At 37.1% G+C, this 19,065-nt stretch overlaps 1 protein-coding gene across 1 annotated transcript in view; it reads left to right on the top strand.

The window, feature by feature from the left end:
* Window positions 1-19,065, top strand: part of GDPD4 (glycerophosphodiester phosphodiesterase domain containing 4) — a 133,201-nt gene that overhangs the window by 39,379 nt on the left and 74,757 nt on the right. Inside the window, 5 exon segments of the mRNA XM_066369308.1 lie at window positions 11,053-11,151; window positions 11,222-11,315; window positions 12,158-12,235; window positions 13,054-13,199; window positions 13,607-13,689. Of these exon segments, the coding sequence (XP_066225405.1) occupies window positions 11,053-11,151; window positions 11,222-11,315; window positions 12,158-12,235; window positions 13,054-13,199; window positions 13,607-13,689 (500 nt within the window).

The following is a 19,065-nucleotide window of genomic DNA, read 5'->3' as shown; positions in this document are numbered from 1 at the left end:
AAAGGTAAACAAGATTGATGAACCTTTAAGTAGACTCACCAAGAAAAAGAGAGAGAGGACTCAAATAAATAAAATTAGAAATGAGAGAGGAGAAATAACAACTGACACAACAGAAATACAAAATATTGTAAGAAAATACTATGAAGAACTGTATGCCAAAAAACTAGACAACCTAGATGAAATGGAAAAATTCCTTGAAACATACAATCTTCCAAAAATCAATCTGGAAGAATCAGAAAACCTAAACAGACCGATTACAACAAAGGAGATCGAAACAGTTATCAAAAAACTCCCAACAAAGAAAAGTCCAGGGCCCGATGGCTTCACAACGGAATTCTACCAAATATTCAAAGAAGAACTAACTCCTATCCTTCTCAAACTATTTCAAAAAATTCAAGAGGAAGGAAGACTTCCAAGCTCCTTTTATGAGGCGAGCATAATTCTGATTCCAAAACCAGGCAAAGACAACACAAAGAAAGAAAATTATAGGCCAATATCTCTGCTAAAATCCTCAACAAAATATTAGCAAACCGGATCCAACAATATATGGAAAAAATCATACACCATGATCAAGTGGGATTTATTCCGGGGAGGCAAGGCTGGTACAATATTCATAAATCAATCAATGTGATTCATCACATAAACAAAAAGAAGGAGAAAAACCATATGATAATTTCAATAGATGCAGAAAAAGCATTTGATAAAATCCAGCACCCATTCATGATCAAAACTCTCAGCAAAGTGGGAATACAGGGAACATACCTTAACATGATAAAAGCCATCTATGAGAAACCCACAGCCAACATCATACTCAATGGGAAAAAATTAAGAGCAATACCCTTAAGATCAGGAACAAGGCAGGGGTGCCCCCTTTCACCACTCTTATTTAACATAGTCCTGGAAGTCCTAGCCACAGCAATCATACAAGAAGAAGAAATAAAAGGCATTCAAGTTGGAAAAGAAGAAGTAAAACTATCATTATTTGCAGATGATATGATATTGTATATAGAAAACCCTAAGGTATCAGTCAAAAAACTACTGGACCTGATAAATGAATTCAGCAAAGTGGCAGGATATAAAATCAATACTCAGAAATCAGAAGCATTTTTATACACCAACAATGAACAGTCAGAAAGAGAAATTAAGGAAACAATCCCCTTCACAATTACAACCAAAAAAATAAAGTACCTAGGAGTAAACTTAACCAAGAAGACTAAAGACTTGTACTCGGAAAATAACAAAACATTTATAAAAGAAATCAAGGAAGATACAAACAAGTGGAAGCATATACCGTGCTCATGGTTAGGAAGAATAAACATCATTAAAATGTCTATATTACCCAAAGCAATCTATAAATTCAATGCAATACCAATTAAAATACCAATGACATACTTCAAAGATATAGAACACATATTCCAAAAATGTATATGGAACCAAAAGAGGACACGAATAGCCTCAGCAATCTTAAAAAAGAACAATAAAGTGGGAGGTATCACACTTCCTGATATCAAGTTATACTACAAGGCCATTGTACTCAAAACAGCCTGGTACTGGCATAAGAACAGACATATAGATCAATGGAACAGAACAGAGAACCCAGAAATAAACCCACAGCTCTATGGACAACTGATATTTGACAAAGGAGGTAAGGAAATACAATGGAGTAAAGACAGCCTCTTTAACAAATGGTGTTGGGAAAATTGGACAGCTACCTGCAAAAAAAATGAAACTAGATCACCAGCTTACACCACTCACAAAAATAAACTCTAAATGAATAAGAGACTTGAATGTAGGCCGTGAAACCATAAGCATCTTAGAAGAAAACATAGGCAGTAAGCTCTCGGACATCTCTCGGAGCAATATATTTGCTGAGTTATCTCCACGGGGAAGTGAAATAAAAGACAGGATAAACAAATGGGACTATATCAAACTAAAAAGCTTTTGCACAGCTAAAGACAACAAGAACAGAATAAAAAGACAAACTACACAATGGAAGAACATATTTGACAATACGTCTGATAAGGGGTTAATAACCAAAATTTATAAAGAACTTGTAAAACTCAACACCAGGAAGACAAACAACCCAATCCAAAAATGGGCAAAAGAGATGAATAGACACTTCTCCAAAGAGGACATACAGATGGCCAACAGACATATGAAAAAATGCTCAACATCACTAATCATTAGAGAAATGCAAATTAAAACCACAATGAGATATCACCTCACACCAGTCAGAATGGTGCTTATCAACAAAACAACATAGAATAAGTGCTGGCGAGGATGTGGAGAAAAGGGAACCCTCCTGCACTGCTGGTGGGAATGCAGACTGGTGCAGCCACTGTGGAAAACAGTATGGAGATTCCTCAAAAAACTGAAAATCGAACTGCCTTTTGACCCAGCTATCCCAAGGACTATTAGGAATATACCCCAAGGACACCATAGAACGGCTCGAAAAGGAGAAATGCACCCGCATGTTTGTGGCAGCATTGTTCACAATAGCGAAGATCTGGAAACAGCCTAAGTGTCCGTCAGAGGACGAGTGGATTAAAAAGCTTTGGTACATATATACTATGGAATACTACTCAGCCATAAAAAATGATGACATCGGATCATTTACAATAACATGGATGGACCTTGACAACATTATACGGAGTGAAATAAGTAAATCAGAAAAAAAAAACAACACTAAAACTAAGATGAATCCATACATAGAAGGGACATAAAAATGAGACTCAGAGACATGAACAAGAATGTGATGGCAACAGGGGCGGGGGGTTGGGGGAGGGGGTAGGGGGTGAAGAAGGAGAGAGGGGTTAGGGGAGGGGAGGGGCACAAAGAAAACCAGATAGAAGGTGACAGAAGACAATTTAAGTTTGGGGGAGGGGTATACAGCACAATCAAATGTCAAAATAATCTAGAGATATTTTCTCTCAACATATGTACCCTGATTTATCAATGTCACTGCATTAAATTTAATAATAAAAAAAAAAGAAAGCAAAACCTATATATACAGTGACTACAGGAGATATACCTCAGAATGAAAAATACAGACTAAAAGTAAAGGCATGGCCTGATCATGCAGCGGCTCAGTGGATAGAGCATCAGACTGGGAAGCAGAGAACCCAGGTGCAAAACCCTGAGGACGCCAGCTTGAGTGCAGGCTCATCTGGTTTGAGCAAGGCTCACCAACCTGAGCCTAAGGTCACTGGCTTGAGCAAGGGGTCACTCGGTCTGCTGTAGCCCTGGGTCAAGGCACATTTTAGAAAGCAATCAATGAACAACTAAGGTGCTGCAATGAAGAATTGATGCTTTTCATCTCTCTCCCTTCCTGTCGGCCAGTTTCTATCATAAGTAAATAAATAAGTAAATAAATAAATAAAGTATGGACAACTGAAAACTAGAGGCAGACAACACCAAACCTAGACTCAACTAGCTTTACACACAATAAACCCAAACAGACATAATGAGAAGACAGAGAAGTGCAATCCAAATGAAACCACAAGAGAAACCTCCAGGAAATGAACTGAGTGAAATGGAAATAACCAAACTTCCTTTTGCAGAGTTTAAAATAATTATTGTAAGGATGCTTAGTGATCTTAGAACAACAATAAATGGTCATTATGAAAACCTAAATGAAGAAATAGCAAGTATAAAAAAGGACATTGAAATATTTAAAAAGAGTCAATTGGAGATGATAAATACAATATCAGAAATGAAGGCCACAATGGAAGAAATTAAAAACAGGATGGATGAAGCTGAGGATAGAATCAGTGAGTTGGAGGACAAGTTGAATGAAGGCATGGAAGCCGAGCAGAAAAAAGAAAAGAGACTCAAAAGTCTGAGGAACCTCTAAGAGAGCTCTGTGACAACATGAAGAGAAATAACATTTGCATCATAGGGGTTCCTGAAGAAGGAGAGAAAGAACAAGGGATAGAGACTTTGTTCAATCATATCATAGCTGAAAACTTCCCTAAATTAATGCAGGAAAAAGTCTCATAAGTTCAAGAAGCACAGAGAACTCCATTAAAGAGAAACCCAAAGAAATCTACACCAAGACACATCATAATTAAAATACCAAAGTTAAGTGATGAAGAGAAAATATTAAAAGCTGCTAGAGAAAAAAAGGCTATCACCTACAAAGGAGCCCACATAAGGAAGAAATCCGACTTTTCAACAGAAACACTGGAGGCTAGAAGGGAATGGCTAGAAATATTCAAAGTAATGCAGAACAAGAACCTACAACCAAGACTGCTTTATCCAGCAAGACTATCATTTAAAATTGAAGGAGAAATAAACAGCTTCCCAGACAAAAAAAAGTTCAAGGAATTCATTACAACCAAACCAATACTACAGGAAATGTTAAGGGACCTGTTGTAAACAGATCAAAGTGGGAAAAGAACATAGCAAAAGAAGAATACAGCTTTAATGAATAAAATGACAATAAACAACTACATATCAATAATAACCTTAAATGTAAATGGATTAAATGATCCAATCAAAAGATATAGGGTAGCTGCATGGATAAGAAAACAGGACTGGTACACATACTGTCTACAAGAGGCACACCTTAAAACAAAAGATGCACATAGATTGAAGGTAAAAGGATGAAAAAAAAAACATTTCATGCAAATGGAAATGAAAAAAAGCTGGGGTAGCAATACTTATATCAGACAAAATGGACTTTAAAACAAAGGCTATAGTAAGAGATAAAGAAGGTCACTACATAATGATAAAGGGAGCAATCCAACAGGAAGATATAACTATTATAAATATCTACGCACCAAATATAGGAGCACCTAAATATATAAAGCAGACTTTGATGGATATAAAGTGCGAGATCAACAACAATACTATAATAGTAGGGGATTTCGATACCCCATTAACATCATTAGATAGATCCTCAAGAAAGAAAATTAACAAAGAAACAGCAGACTTAAAAGACACACTAGATCAACTGGATTTAATAGATATCTTCAGAACCATTCACCCTAAAGCAGCAGAATATACATTCTTTTCAAGTGCTCATGGTACATTCTCTAGGATAGACCACATGATAGGGCACAAAAGTGGTCTCAACAATTTTAAGAAGATTAAAATCATATTAAGCACTTTCTCTGATTACAATGGCATAAAACTAGAAATCAACAACAACAGAAAAACTCAAAAATTCTCAAACACATGGGAACTAAATAGCAGGTTGTTAAATAACGAATGGATTAAGAAGGAGATCAAAGAAGAAATAAAAAAATCCTAGAAACAAATAATAATGAGCATACAACAACTCAAAATTTATGGAATGCAGCAAAAGCAGTACTGAGAAGGAAGTTTATAGCACTACAGGCACACTTTAAGAATCTAGAAAAGCTCAAATAAACAACTTAACCCTGCATCTAAAAGAACTAGAAAAAGAACAGCAAGTAAAGCCCAAATGTAGTAGAAGGAAGGAAATAATAAAGATCAGAGCAGAAATAAATCACATAGAGGCTAAAACAAGATGGATGAACCTTTAACTAGACTCACCAAGAAAAAAAGAGAGAGGACTCATATAAACAAAATTAGAAATGAGAGTGGAGAAATAACAACTGACAGAAAAGAAATAAAAAATATTGCAAGAAAATACTATGAAGAACTGTATGCCAAAAAACAAGACAACCTAGATGAAATGGACAAATTCCTTGAAACATACAATCTTCCAAAAATCAATCTGGAAGAATCAGAAAACCTAAACAGACCAATTACAACAAATGAGATCGAAACAGTTATCGAAAAACTACCAACAAAGAAAAGTCCTGGATCTGATGGCTTCTACCAAGTGCGTTCTACCAAATATCAAATAAGAACTAACTCCTATCCTTCTCAAGCTATTTCAAAAAATTCAAGGGGAAGGAAGACTTCCAAGCTCCTTTTATGAGGCGAGTATAATTCTGATTCCAAAACCAGGCAAAGACAACACAAAGAAAGAAAATTATAGGCCAATATCCTTGATGAATATAGATGCTAAAATCCTCAACAAAATATTAGCAAACTATTCCAACAATATATGGAAAAAATCATACACCATGATCAAGTGGAATTTATTCTGGGGAGGCAAGGCTGGTACAATATTTGCAAATCAATCAATGTGATTCATCACATAAACAAAAGGAAGGATATAAAGCACATGACAATTTCAATAGATGCAGAAAAAGCATTTGATAACATCCAGCACCCATTCATGATCAAAACTCTCTGCAAAGTGGGAATATAAGGAACATACCTCAACATGATAAAGGCCATCTATAACAAATTCACAGCCAACATCATACTCAATGGGAAAAAATTAAAAGCAGTCCCCTTAAGATCAGGAACAAGGCAGGGGTGCCTCCCTTTCACCACTTTTATTCAACATAGTCCTGGAAGTCCTAGCCACAGCAATCAGACAAGAAGAAGAAATAAAAGGCATTCAAATTGGAAGAGAAAAAGGAAAACTATCATTTTTGCAGATGATATGATATTGTATATAGAAAACCCTAAAGTCTCAAAAAAAACTACTGGACCTGATAAATGAATTCAGCAAGGTGGCAGGATATAAAATTAATACTCAGAAATCAGAGGCATTTTTATACACCAATAATGAACTGTCTGAAAGAGAAATTAAGGAAACAATCCCATTCACTATTGCAACCAAAATATAAAGTACTTAGAAGTAAATTTAACCAAGGAGATTAAAGATTTGTACTCGGAAAATTATAAAACATTGATAAAAGAAATCAAAGAAGATACAAACAAATGGAAGCATATACCATGCTCATGGTTAGGAAGAATAAACATCATTAAAATGTCTATATTACCCAAAGCAATTTATAAATTCAATGCAATACCAATTAAAATACCAATGACATACTTCAAAGATATAGAACACATATTTCAAAATTTTATATGGAACCAAAAAGGAACACAGAAAGCCTCAGCAATCTTGAAAAGGAAGAATAAAACTGGAGGCATCACACTTTCTGATATCAAGTTATACTACAAGGCCATTGTACTCAAAACAGCCTGGTACTGGCATAAGAATAGGCATATAGATCAATGGCACAGAACAGAGAACCCAGAAATAAACCCACACCTTTATGTACAACTGATATTTGACAAAGGAAGTAAGAGCATACAATGGAGTAAAGACAGCCTCTTTAATAAATGGTGTTGGGAAAATTGGACATCTACCTGCAAAAAAAGGAAACTAGACCACCAACTTACACCATTCACAAAAATAAACTCAAAATGGGTGAAAGACTTAAATCTAAGTCAAGAAACCATAAGCATCTTAGAAGAAAACATAGGCAGTAAGCTCTCCAACATCTCTTGGAGCAATATATTTGCTGATTTATCTCCACGGGGAAGTGAAATAAAAGACAGGATAAACAAATGGGACTATATCAAACTAAAAAGCTTCTGCACAGCTAAAGACAATAAGAACAGAATAAAAAGACAAACTACACAATGGGAGAACATATTCGACAATACGTTTGATAAGGGGTTAATAACCAGAATGTATAAAGAACTTGTAAAACTCAACACCAGGAAAACAAACAATCCAATCCAAAATGGGCGAAAGAAATGAATAGACACTTCTCCAAAGAGGACATACAGATGGCCAATAGGCATATGAAAAAATGCTCAACATTACTAATCATTTGAGAAATGCAAATTAAAACCACAATGAGATATCACCTCACACCAGTCAGAATGGTGCTCATCAACAAAACGACACAGAATAAGTGCTGGCGAGGATGTGGAGAAAAGGGAACCCTCCTGCACTGCTGGTGGGAATGCAGACTGGTGTAGCTACTGTGGAAAACAGCATGAAGATTCCTCAAAAAATTAAAAATGGAACTGCCTTTTGACCCAGCTATCCACTTTTAGGAATATACCCTAAGAACACCATAGCACTGTTTGAAAAGAAGAAATGCACCCCCATGTTTATGGCAGCATTGTTCACAATAGTGAAGATCTGAAAATAGCCCAAGTGTTTGTCAGTAGATGAGTGGATTAAAAAGCTTTGATACATATATACCAGGGGTCCCCAAACTTTTTACACAGGGGGCCAGTTCACTGTCCCTCAGACTGTTGGAAGGCCAGACTATAAAAAAAACTATGAACAAATCCCTATGCATACTGCACATATTTTATTTTATTTTATTGTGTTTTTCTGAATTTAGAAATGGGGAGGCAGTCAAACATACTCCCGCATGCTCCCGACCGGGATCCACCTGGCATGCCCACCAGGGGGCGATGCTCTTCCCATCTGGGGCGATGCTCTGCTGCAACCAGTGTCATTCTAGCCCCTGAGTCTGAGGCCACAGAGCCATCCCCAGCGCCCGGGCCAACTTGGCTCCAATGGAGCCTTGGCTGCGGTAGGGGAAGAGAGAGACAGAGAGGAAGGAGAGGGAGAGGGGTGGAGAAGCAGATGGGCGCTTCTGCTGTGTGCCCTGGCCGGGAATTGAACCCAGGACTCCCACACGCCAGGCTAATGCTCTACCAGTGAGCCAACCACACATATCATATTTTAAAGTAAAAAAACAAAACGGGAACAAATACAGTATTAAAAATAAAGAACAAGTAAATTTAAATCAACAAACTGACCAGTATTTCAGTGGGAACTATGCTCCTCTCACTGACGACCAATGAAAGAGGTGCCCCTTCCAGAATTGGGGCGGGAATCGGATAAATGGCCTCAGGGGTCTGCATGTGGCCCGCAGGCTGTAGTTTGGGGACCCCTGATATATACTATGGAATACTACTCAGCCATAAGAAATGATGACATCATTTCATTTACAATAACATGGATGGACCTTGGTAACATTATATGGAGTGAAATAAGTAAATCAGAAAAAACTAAGAACTGTATGATTCCATACATAGATGGGACATAAAAATGAGACTGAGAGACATGGACAAGAGTGTGATGGTAACCATGGTGGGGGGAAGGGAGAAGGAAGGAGAGGGATGAAGTGAGGGGAGGGAAGGGGCACAAATAAAGCCAGATAGAAGGTTTTGGAAGACAATTTGACTTTGGGTGAGGGATATGCAACATAATCAAATGTCAAAATAATCTGGAGATGTTTTCTCTGAACATATGTACCCTGATTTATCAATATCACCCCATTAAAATTAATTTTAAAAAATGTAAAAAAAAAATAGAGCCCCTGAACAGACATGTCTGCCAAGAGGACATACAAATGGTCAACAAAATTTATGAAAAGGTGTTCTTTTTCACTAGCTGTTGGTGAAATGCAACTCCAATGTGATATCACCTTACTCTTTTTAGATTGGCTATTATCAACAAGACAAGTAATAACAAGTGTTAGAGAGGCTATAAGAAATAAGAACCCTGATTCACTTCCACTGGGAATGTAAATTATTGCAACCATTATGGAAGAAAGTATGGTTTTTTCTCAAAAAATTAAGAATAGAACTATCCTATGATTCAGGAAAAAAATAAATAAAGGTATTGACAAAGATATTTCATGCAAACGGAAATGAAAGAAAGCTGGGGTAGCGATACCTACATCTCACAAAATAGACTAAAACAAAGGCTATAATAAGAGAAAAAGAAGGACTCTACATAATGATAAAGGGAGTAGTCCAACAAGAGGCTATACTCTTGTAAATATCTGTGTACCTAACAAAGGAACATCTAAGTATGTAAAGCAAATCTTGATCAAATGGCTTCAATGGAGAATTTTACCAAATACTCAAAGAACTAACATTTATCCTCAAGTTATTCCAGAAAATTTAAAAGGAGGAAAGACTACCAAGCTTACTCTATGAGGCCAGCATTGTCCTAATTCAAAACCAGAAAAAGACACTACAAAGAAAGAAAATTATAGGCTAATATTCCTGATGAATGTAGATGCTAAAAATTCTCAAGAAAATATTAGCAAACTGGATCTAGCAATATGTTACAAAGATCATATACCGTGATCAAGTGGGATTTATTCCTGAGATGCAAGGCTGGCATAACAGTGCAAATCAATAAACATGATACACTACAAAAACCAAAGGAAGGATAAAAAACACATGATTATATTATATCTATGTACATCGATGCAATAATCCTAATTATATCTTTCTATTCTCTGGAAGAGTTTGTTAAAGATTAGAAATATTTTTTAAATACAGAGGTGGACCAAAGTAAGTTACAGTTGTTTGTAAGGAAAAGGACATAAAAGTAAGTTATAATTATTACAATAGCTGTATTAACTGTGTTTTGCATTCCACAACTGTAAACCTACTTTTTTCAACCTCTGTATTTTGTTATATTAACCATTAATGCCAGCAAGGCTTGGAGTTATTTTGTCAAAAGGTTTAATTATGATTTCAGTTACTTTAATGGATATACAGATTATGGAAAGGAAGGAATTAAGCACTCTACAGGTAGGCCAGATATAAAAAGACTACATATTTCAAGGGGAAGAAATTAAAGTTATGTCTCCTTGGTGTCAATGTTCTTTATGAAGTACTATTTATAGTGTTCTGGGGTAGTAGATTCTTTTCATCTTTTCAAAAAGTATTGATTGCTTACTATGTGCCTACATTCTGCCAGGCAGTGAGGATGTAATCATAAATATTTTCCTTGATCTCATGAAATTTACAATCTGTTGGAAAAAATATACATTGAAAAGGTAATTCCAAAATATTCTTTACTTGTGATTGTATTGAATAAAAAAAGTAGTGAATATTTGTAATGGTTCATGTTGAACCTGAGTGAGAGATGTTAGGCCAAGTTGAGGGCCCAGCTGAGGCTGGCGATGACAATTAGTAAAGGCATCAGCCCACGAAGCTGTGTAGTTTTTTTTTTTGGCAACCATGCTATACAACAAAGACTTGGGAGCAAAGAAGGCAAATGATCAGATCCATCCAATATTGGGGTTTGTAGGATGATAAGATTAAAAGGATGAAGAAATGAGGTCCCTGACTTAGTGTGGACATGTGTACAATTCCCAAGGTCAGTTCTGATTCAAGCCTAGTGCCTGGAAGTCAGGGGATTTTACTTGTTTGTTTGTTCTCCAGATCCTGACTCTGCTAGTGATTGGAACATGCATATTTTTTCTATCAGTTTTATGCATTTACTGGAATGACAGGTGGCTGACATTCGGGCTCTCACTGAGGGTAAGCATCATCCTGTAGGTCTAGCACTGTTTGTCTAGTGTGGTCAGCCTGACTTTTGGCTTTCTCCCAGGTCTTTGCTCCCTACATACACCTGAGCTGCATAACTGTGATGGTTCTTCTTTCCTGGCCTTTGGCCTCCTACTTGGTCAATTTGGAACTAGAAGGTATGTCATTTGGGTGAAGCCTGATTTTTTTCCAGATCTGGCTTTAGCATTGCATACCTACTCAGCAAAACACGAACTTGGTAGATAGCTACCATTATGACCCTTTGAAATTCATTTAGCTGATTACTGAGGCATTCTCCTTGAGGTCAGACTCATAACCTCATGTGGCCTGTCAGAACGTTTTCCTGACCAAACAGGCCTTCTTCTAAAGAGCAGTTCTCTTTCTAGGAAGGTAAGAATTGTCTCCATGTTGTTACACAGTGACTGTCTGAAAATGGAACGGGTTTGTGGAGAGGAGGGTTTGAGAACATTTTAATTTTATTCGATAGAGTGGTGGTGCTAGTCACAGTTCTTTTAGATTGTATTCAAACATTACTAGTTTAACTAGTGAACTTCTACTAGGTCCATATGTCCCTGGTTGCATTCTAGCAAGACGAAGAAGGCCCCTGAGGGTCCATCATACCTGGTACTTAGAGCAGAAGCAGAAATGTCTCCCTCTGCCACTGGCTTCCTTTCCATTCTTTGGCCTAATATTATGAAGACAAAAGAGAATCAGAGCTGTACATTAAATTGTTTTGAGAATGGAGTTATCTCTCACCACTCTTTCTGAGATGCCAGTAGGATCTTATGTGTCTCTTTTTACTGTTGGTTAAACAAGGAGTGTGTGCTTCCTGACTTGGGTGCAGATAGAAACAAAACTACTGGATTGGTAGTGTTGCCATCATGTGTTTGTACCTGTGTGTATGTGTATATGTGGAGGGTGGTTGGTAGGAAATGTTTTGGGGCAAGAGCTTAAAGGGGACAATAATGAACTCTTTTCTTTTTCATTTCTGAAATTTTAGCTAGATACAGAAGAGACAACATTATACAACATAAGAGAAAGAGAAGCCGGAGATGTGATAGAGTCACAAAGCTGAGAGGTTAGAGCTGGAGAAAGAGATTTGAAAGTGACTGAAGTATACTTAAAAATGTACAAATGGGTAAAATCCTCAGAGGTCTACAATCATAAGTGTTGGGGATGGCCAATGATAAGAGGTATTGTGGCCAAACTGTGTGTGTGTGTGTGTGTGTGTGTGTGTGTGTGTGTGTGTGTGTGTATGAGAGAGAGAGAGAGAGAGAGAGAGAGAGAGAGAGAGAAGCAAATACCTTATATATACTGAGTATCTATTATGAGTAAACACAGCCATAAAACTCGATTAGGTAGATTTTAATAGATGTTAGCAGCCAGATAGCCCCATTTTCAGGATGAAGAAAACGGAGACCCAGAGAGGTTAAGCAGTGTGTTCTTAGTCCCACAGTTAGGCGGTGGTAATCTGGTTTTGGACTCAGATTTCTGTCAGCCAGCGCCCCTTCACTGTACTGCACTGCCTTATGTATAGGGGCGTTTTAGGCTGGTCTCACAGGCTTCAGGGCTTTCTCAGCACCAGCCATTCTACTCTTACTCCTGAGAATTATTGCTTAACATGTCCTCTCCTTCCTTTTCTTCCCACCTCTGCACAATTCATTTCCTGTAAATTTTCCGTTGAAAACTATTGCCTTAATAATAATACGTACATTTGGATAGCCCTGCACTTTCAAATCAGTAAAAATAAACAGGGCTGTGACAGAAATAGAGAGTGAGTCTGGCAGTCCACACTGGATATTGACTCCCTGCTGCTTTGGCATAGTTACTTGCTGCGGATGGGTCTCTGCTCTTCTTTATCTTTTTTTCTCACTCTCCACTCTTCACACTTTTCAGCTGTACAAGTGGCTATTGGATTGCCTTTTTTCCTCATCCTTATCTGTCTGTTTGTGATGCCATTTGGGATGTATTCTCCCTGCCTTATGGAGAAGGATAAATTGGCACCCAAGCCGGTCATTTTTGGACACCGAGGTGCACCTATGGTAGGTGTTAGCATAATGGGCATGTGTGAGTACAGGTGTGAATGGGTTTAGTGAGAAAAGAGATCTTCAGAACCACAGGAATCTTTGGGAGGTAGAACCCTTTGGGAGGTAAAAGGGTTGGCTTTTTACATGAGAAGAATAAAGAGTTAATTGTAGAGGTTGGACTTGAACCCAGGTCACCTCTCAGTCAATTTTTCTACTGTGCCCACTGACATTGCTTCAGATGAGTAGAGTCTCAGACTCATACTGTGTGAAGGAGGATGTATGCAGGCTCTTTGGACAAAGACCAAGAGAGCCAAAAGCTACTTTTTAAAGTGCTTTTCCTTTTGGGCTTCCCTTCTACTGTAAAAGGGAAGTTGGGTAGAGAAACTCTGAGGTAGGAGGTCTGATGTCCTTTTCTTCCACAGCTGGGGCCTGAGAACACCATAATGTCCTTTGAGAAAGCTGTTGAAAACGAGGCCTTTGGGCTGGAGTCTGATGTATACTTAAGGTAGGAAAGCAGCGGTGGGGTAGGTAGGAGATAAGGTCAATACCATGGAAGATGAGCTGCCTGGCCCAAGTCGTAGCGAGGACAAGCCCTGGGTAGTTTATGCTGTGATCATATGCCACATGAGCACGTAGTGCGTGCGCTCTCTCTCTCTCGCCACTTCTTCCTTACAAATCATACATCTGTACCACTATATTCTTACTTATAAACTCATAAATCATATACACTTTATACATACTCCACACATAATTCAAATTTGTCCCTATTGCAAACTATGTTTAGAAGTTAACCCATGCACTACTTAGCAATATGTTTACCTAACAGTCCTGGACACCTGCTGCTATATTCCAGGCCTTCTTCTGAGTGCTGTGGAGAATCACATGAATAAGATGAACACTTCCTTAAAAGATGTGCCCAGACAGTGAAGGAAGCATGGCATATTTACAAATATCCACAGTATAAGACTATTTGTGGGGTGTGCCTTCCAGAGAAGGTTAAATCAAAAGCAGTTGGAACCTCAGTAGAAGAAAAAGCCATTTCCTATTGCGTGAAAAACATCTATCTACTCAGAATTATGTTTGGGTTGAGTCTTGAAGGAAAAATATTATTTTACCAAAAAGATATGGTGATAGAATATATTCCAAGCAGAGATAGCAACTTATTCAAAGGCATCTAAGTGAAAAACCAAAACTTGGTAGATCATTGAGCTAAGCTGTATGGATACCAAATTGATATGCTTGGGGACTGGAGATGACCATGTGAGGAGGAGGTATGGCTGCAAGGCTCACCTCGGCTACTAGATTCCTAAATGTGTAATAGGCAGCCGTTATAGATTGTAACACATTATTGTTTTAAAAGATAAGATTTAGGAAGATTCATTTGGTGACCTGTGAGGGAGACTACTCAGGGAAATGAGTAGTGGGCTGTAGCAGTGTCCAAAGGAAAAGAGAGGAAGATTGGATCAGAACAGAGGTGAGGACAACAAGACTTTCTTGCTGCAAACTTTATGTACCTGAGCAGCTGAAAGTAGAAAGATGTTAATGTGGTGAACACCGATTCTGTTTACAGCCTTTCTGTAAGACAAAAAAAAAAAAAAAAAAAAAAAAGCAATGAACATTCTAATTCAGAGATAAGGAACTATGGTTTGAATCTGGATCCAATGAAAGGAAATGTATTGCTAAGGAAACAAGGCTGGAATGTATATGATAAAGCCAAGATTAGAACTATATTTCCTGACCCCAGTCTGGAGTTCTTGATATTACCCAACAATGACGGTTGTTCAATGCAGAACATTTGAATTAGGCTTTTGAAATAGGATGTTCTATCAGAGCTCCTGGGTTCATTTGTGGAAGTGCTTGTTGGTCACGGCATAATGTGGTCAAGGTGCTGAGCCAATGAGCTCCTGGTACATGGTCTCTCTCTTCTCTTGTGTCTGTGACTTTAACTGTGATTTAGATGATCCTTCTAACACCTCAGTTTCTCTACTTGATGACATCTTAATTTCCAGTGATCATCTCCACATACTCCACCATTTACATTGATGGTTATACCCTAAGCTTCATTGTTATCAAAAATTGCATATCAGTTAGACACAAATATCACACCAGTAACTTGAACAGGAAAAATGTAGTATCAAGATTTACTAATTGCTACATGTGCTTCACTACTTAAAAGAAATTAAAGACTATCCCATGAGTATAAAGTAGCAAGTGCAATTACTGTAACTTATGTTCTAGAGGAAATGGAGTAAGCACATTCTACCCTATCCTTTCCAAGAGTTATAAATTAATTAATTCTCATTAACAATAATGAGAATTAATTAATTAGAAACTGGGGAAAATGCACAGAGTAACTGACACAAGTCTATAAGGTGGAGAAGTGAAGGCGGACTGGTAAGGTTAATACGACTCAAGGTACTACCAAGTTACCTGTTTTTGTTGTTATATTTTGTTTTATCCTCATATATTCTGACTTGAGCTCTAGAGAGACCCCCAAACCCACCCTCTCACTGCCTGGGGCTCTGGCACTAGAAACTACAGGCAGATCCCTATCTTCCATTCCTGCCCTGAAATAAGAGAGAGACCCCTTTTGTTGTTCCTCCAACTACAGAGAGAGGAGGAAATTATTGAAAGAAGTTATCTAGTGATCTCTTTATTGTGGCAAAAATATGCTTAACATAAATTTATCAATTTAACCATTTTTAGTTATACAATTCAATGGCATTAAATACATTCACCTTATTTTGTTACCATTACCACCATCCATGTCTAGAACTTTTCATCTTCTCAAACTGAAACTGTACATATTAAATAATAACTCTTTGGTCTCCTCTCCTCAGTCAGATTCTGGCAACTGCTGCTCTATTTTCTGTCTATAAATTTGAGTATACTAGTTATCTCATATAAGTGGAAACATACAATATTTGTCTTTTATTATGTGGCTCATTTTACCTAGCATAATATCAACGTTTATCTTAATTTAGCATATGTCAAATTTTCCTTCCTTTTTTATTGTATTGAAAAACACATAACATAAAATTTACTATCTTAACAATTTTCAGTGTATAGCTCAGTAGTGTTAAGTATATTCACATTGTGGTGAAACAGATCACTACAACTTTTTCATCTTGCAAACATGAAACTCTATACCTATTTAACATCTTCCCTTTTCTCTCTCCCTTCAACCTACAGTTTTCCTTCACCATGTCATAGTTCACTTTTTGCGGTCTCACTATATTGCGGATTTTTAAATTGTATATATCTAATTTTGTATCATGGAGTTTTTGCTATATCACAGGATTTTGCGGCATTTTATATATTTATTATTTTAATTATTTTTGCTGTAAAATAAGTGTGGGAAAGGTTAGTAACAGTGTGGGAAAGGTTTATAAGAATTTGAGGAGGGTTTATAAAGCCTTAAAAATATATAAATAATAAAATAAGTATAAGGTTGCTACTTCACGGATTTTCGCCTATCGCGGTGGTTTCTGGAACCTAACCCCCGTGATAGACGAGGGGCCACTGTATATATATAATTAATGCTATTGAATTAAAAGTGATTTTAAAATGGCAAATTTTTCTATATATTTTACATATTTTACCACAGTAAATAAACAATTGAGAAAAAAGCTAGACAATGAAAGAAGGATAGCCTTTTCAATAAATAGTCTTGAAACAATTGGACATCCGGAAACAACAACAAAAAAGACACTCAACCTAAACCTCATGGTTTAGGAGGGGAAAAGAACCTCAAAATGATTGTAAATTTAAATGTAACATGCAAAATTCTAAAACCTTTAGAAAATAAAACATAGAAGAAATTGTTTGGGGTATAGGGCTAGCCAGACTGTTCTTAGGCTTTCTACCAAAAGCATTATCCATAAAAGGCAAGAATGATAAATGGGACCTTATCAATATGAAAACTATTGCTCTATGAAATGCCCTGAAGATCTTTGTTTCGCCTTCAATTCTAACTGGTATCCTTGCTGGGTAGAGTAATCTTTGCTGCAGATTCTTGCTTTTCATTTCACTCCAATCCCTTCTGGCCTGCAAAGTTTCTGTTGAAGAATCAGCTGACAGTCTTATGGGAGCTATCTTGTAGGTAACAAACTGCTTTTCTTTTGCTGCTTTTAGATTCTCTTGGTCTTTAACCTTTGGCTGTTTATGACGTGTCTTAGTGTGGACCTCTTTGAATTTATCTCGTTTGGGACTGTCTGCACTTCCGGGACTTACATGTCTGTTTTCTTCCCCGGATTAGGGAAGTTTTCAGTCATTATTTCTTCAAATAAATTTTTTTTTTTCTGAAGTTGGAAACGGGAGGCAGACAGACTCCCGCATGCGCCCAACCGGGATCCACCCAGCACGCCCACCAGGGGGCGATGCTCCGCCCATCTGGGGCATCACTCTGTTGCAACCAGAGCTGTTCCAGCGCCTGAGGCAGAGGCCACAGAGCCATCCTCAGCGCCCGGGCCAACTTTGCTCCAATGGAGCCCTGGCTGCAGGAGGGGAAGCGAGAGACAGAGAGGAAGGAGAGGGGGAGGGGTGGAGAAGCAGATGAGCGCCTCTCCTGTGTGCCCTGTTCGGGAATTGAACCCGGGACTCCAACACGCCAGGCCGACACTCCACCACTGAGCCAACTGGCCAGGGCCTCAAATAAAAATTAAAAATTTTCATGAAGGCCAATTTGTTTGTTTTGTTTTCCTTTTGTTGCCTGTGCCTTTGTTGTGATATCCAAGAAATTACTGCCACATCCAAGTTCATGAAGATTTTTTTCTGTTTTTTTTTATGAGTTTTATTGTTTTAGTTTTTACATTTAGGTCTTTAATCTACTTTGTGTTTACTTTTATATCCGGTTTTAAGTAAAGTTTCAACTTCAGTCTTTTTATGTGAATATTCAGTATTCCCAGCTTCATTTGTTAAAACGATAGTCTTTTCTCTGTTTAATGATCTTCACACCCTTGTCAAAAATCATTTGACTATATATGCTATAGTTTATTTCTGGTATCTATTCTATTCTAGTATATTTTTCTGTTTTTATGCTTGTGTCATACTGTTTTGACTACTAGAGCTTTTAGTAAGTTTTGAAATCAGGAAATATGAGTACTCTAGTTTTGTTTTGTTTTAATTGTTTTGGCTATTCATGATCCCTTGAGAGTCTGTATGAATTTTAGAATGGATGAAGAAACAATTATTGGTGCTTCCCAGCATTCTCCCTTATCTCTATTATAAAGAATTTTAAGATGACAGTTTTCCTTCATCATTTAAAATATGTTGTTTTATTGGTTTCTGTCTTTCATACTTTTGATGAGAAGTCTGCTCTATGCTTATCTTTATCTCTGTCTAAATATGTGGGTATTTCCACCCTCTGACTACTTTTACAGTTTTCCTCATCAGTTTTTCATCAGTTGGTTATAATAATCTTAATGTACAATGTAGGATGTGTGCATGTATAAGTGTATTCTTATATTTATCCTTCATCATATTTATTAAGATTCTTGGATCTGCTGGTGTATAATTTTTATCAAATTTTGAAGATTTAAAAATTTTTATTTTCTCAATTTTTTTCTGTTTTCTCTGTTTCTGTCTCCAATTACACATGTATAATAACTACTTGATATAGTCTCACAGGTTTTTTGGGTAGATTTTGTTGCTACATCTTCAAGGTCACTGATCTTTACATGATCTGTGATATCTAATCTGCTGTTAATTTTATCCAGTGAAATTTTCATTTCAGTAGCTATATTTTTCCAGCTATAGAATTTTTATTTTTTATATCTCATAGCCATATCTTCATTATAATAATATTTTCTTTTATATTTATTACACATTGTCTATATTTTTGTTTTATGTGACTTAATACCCTTTTTTATTAATTCTGACA

This window comes from Saccopteryx leptura, chromosome 1, assembly GCF_036850995.1.
Source record: "Saccopteryx leptura isolate mSacLep1 chromosome 1, mSacLep1_pri_phased_curated, whole genome shotgun sequence".
NCBI classification, from domain to species: Eukaryota; Metazoa; Chordata; class Mammalia; order Chiroptera; family Emballonuridae; genus Saccopteryx; species Saccopteryx leptura.
This window is presented reverse-complemented; position numbering and strand designations above follow the sequence as displayed.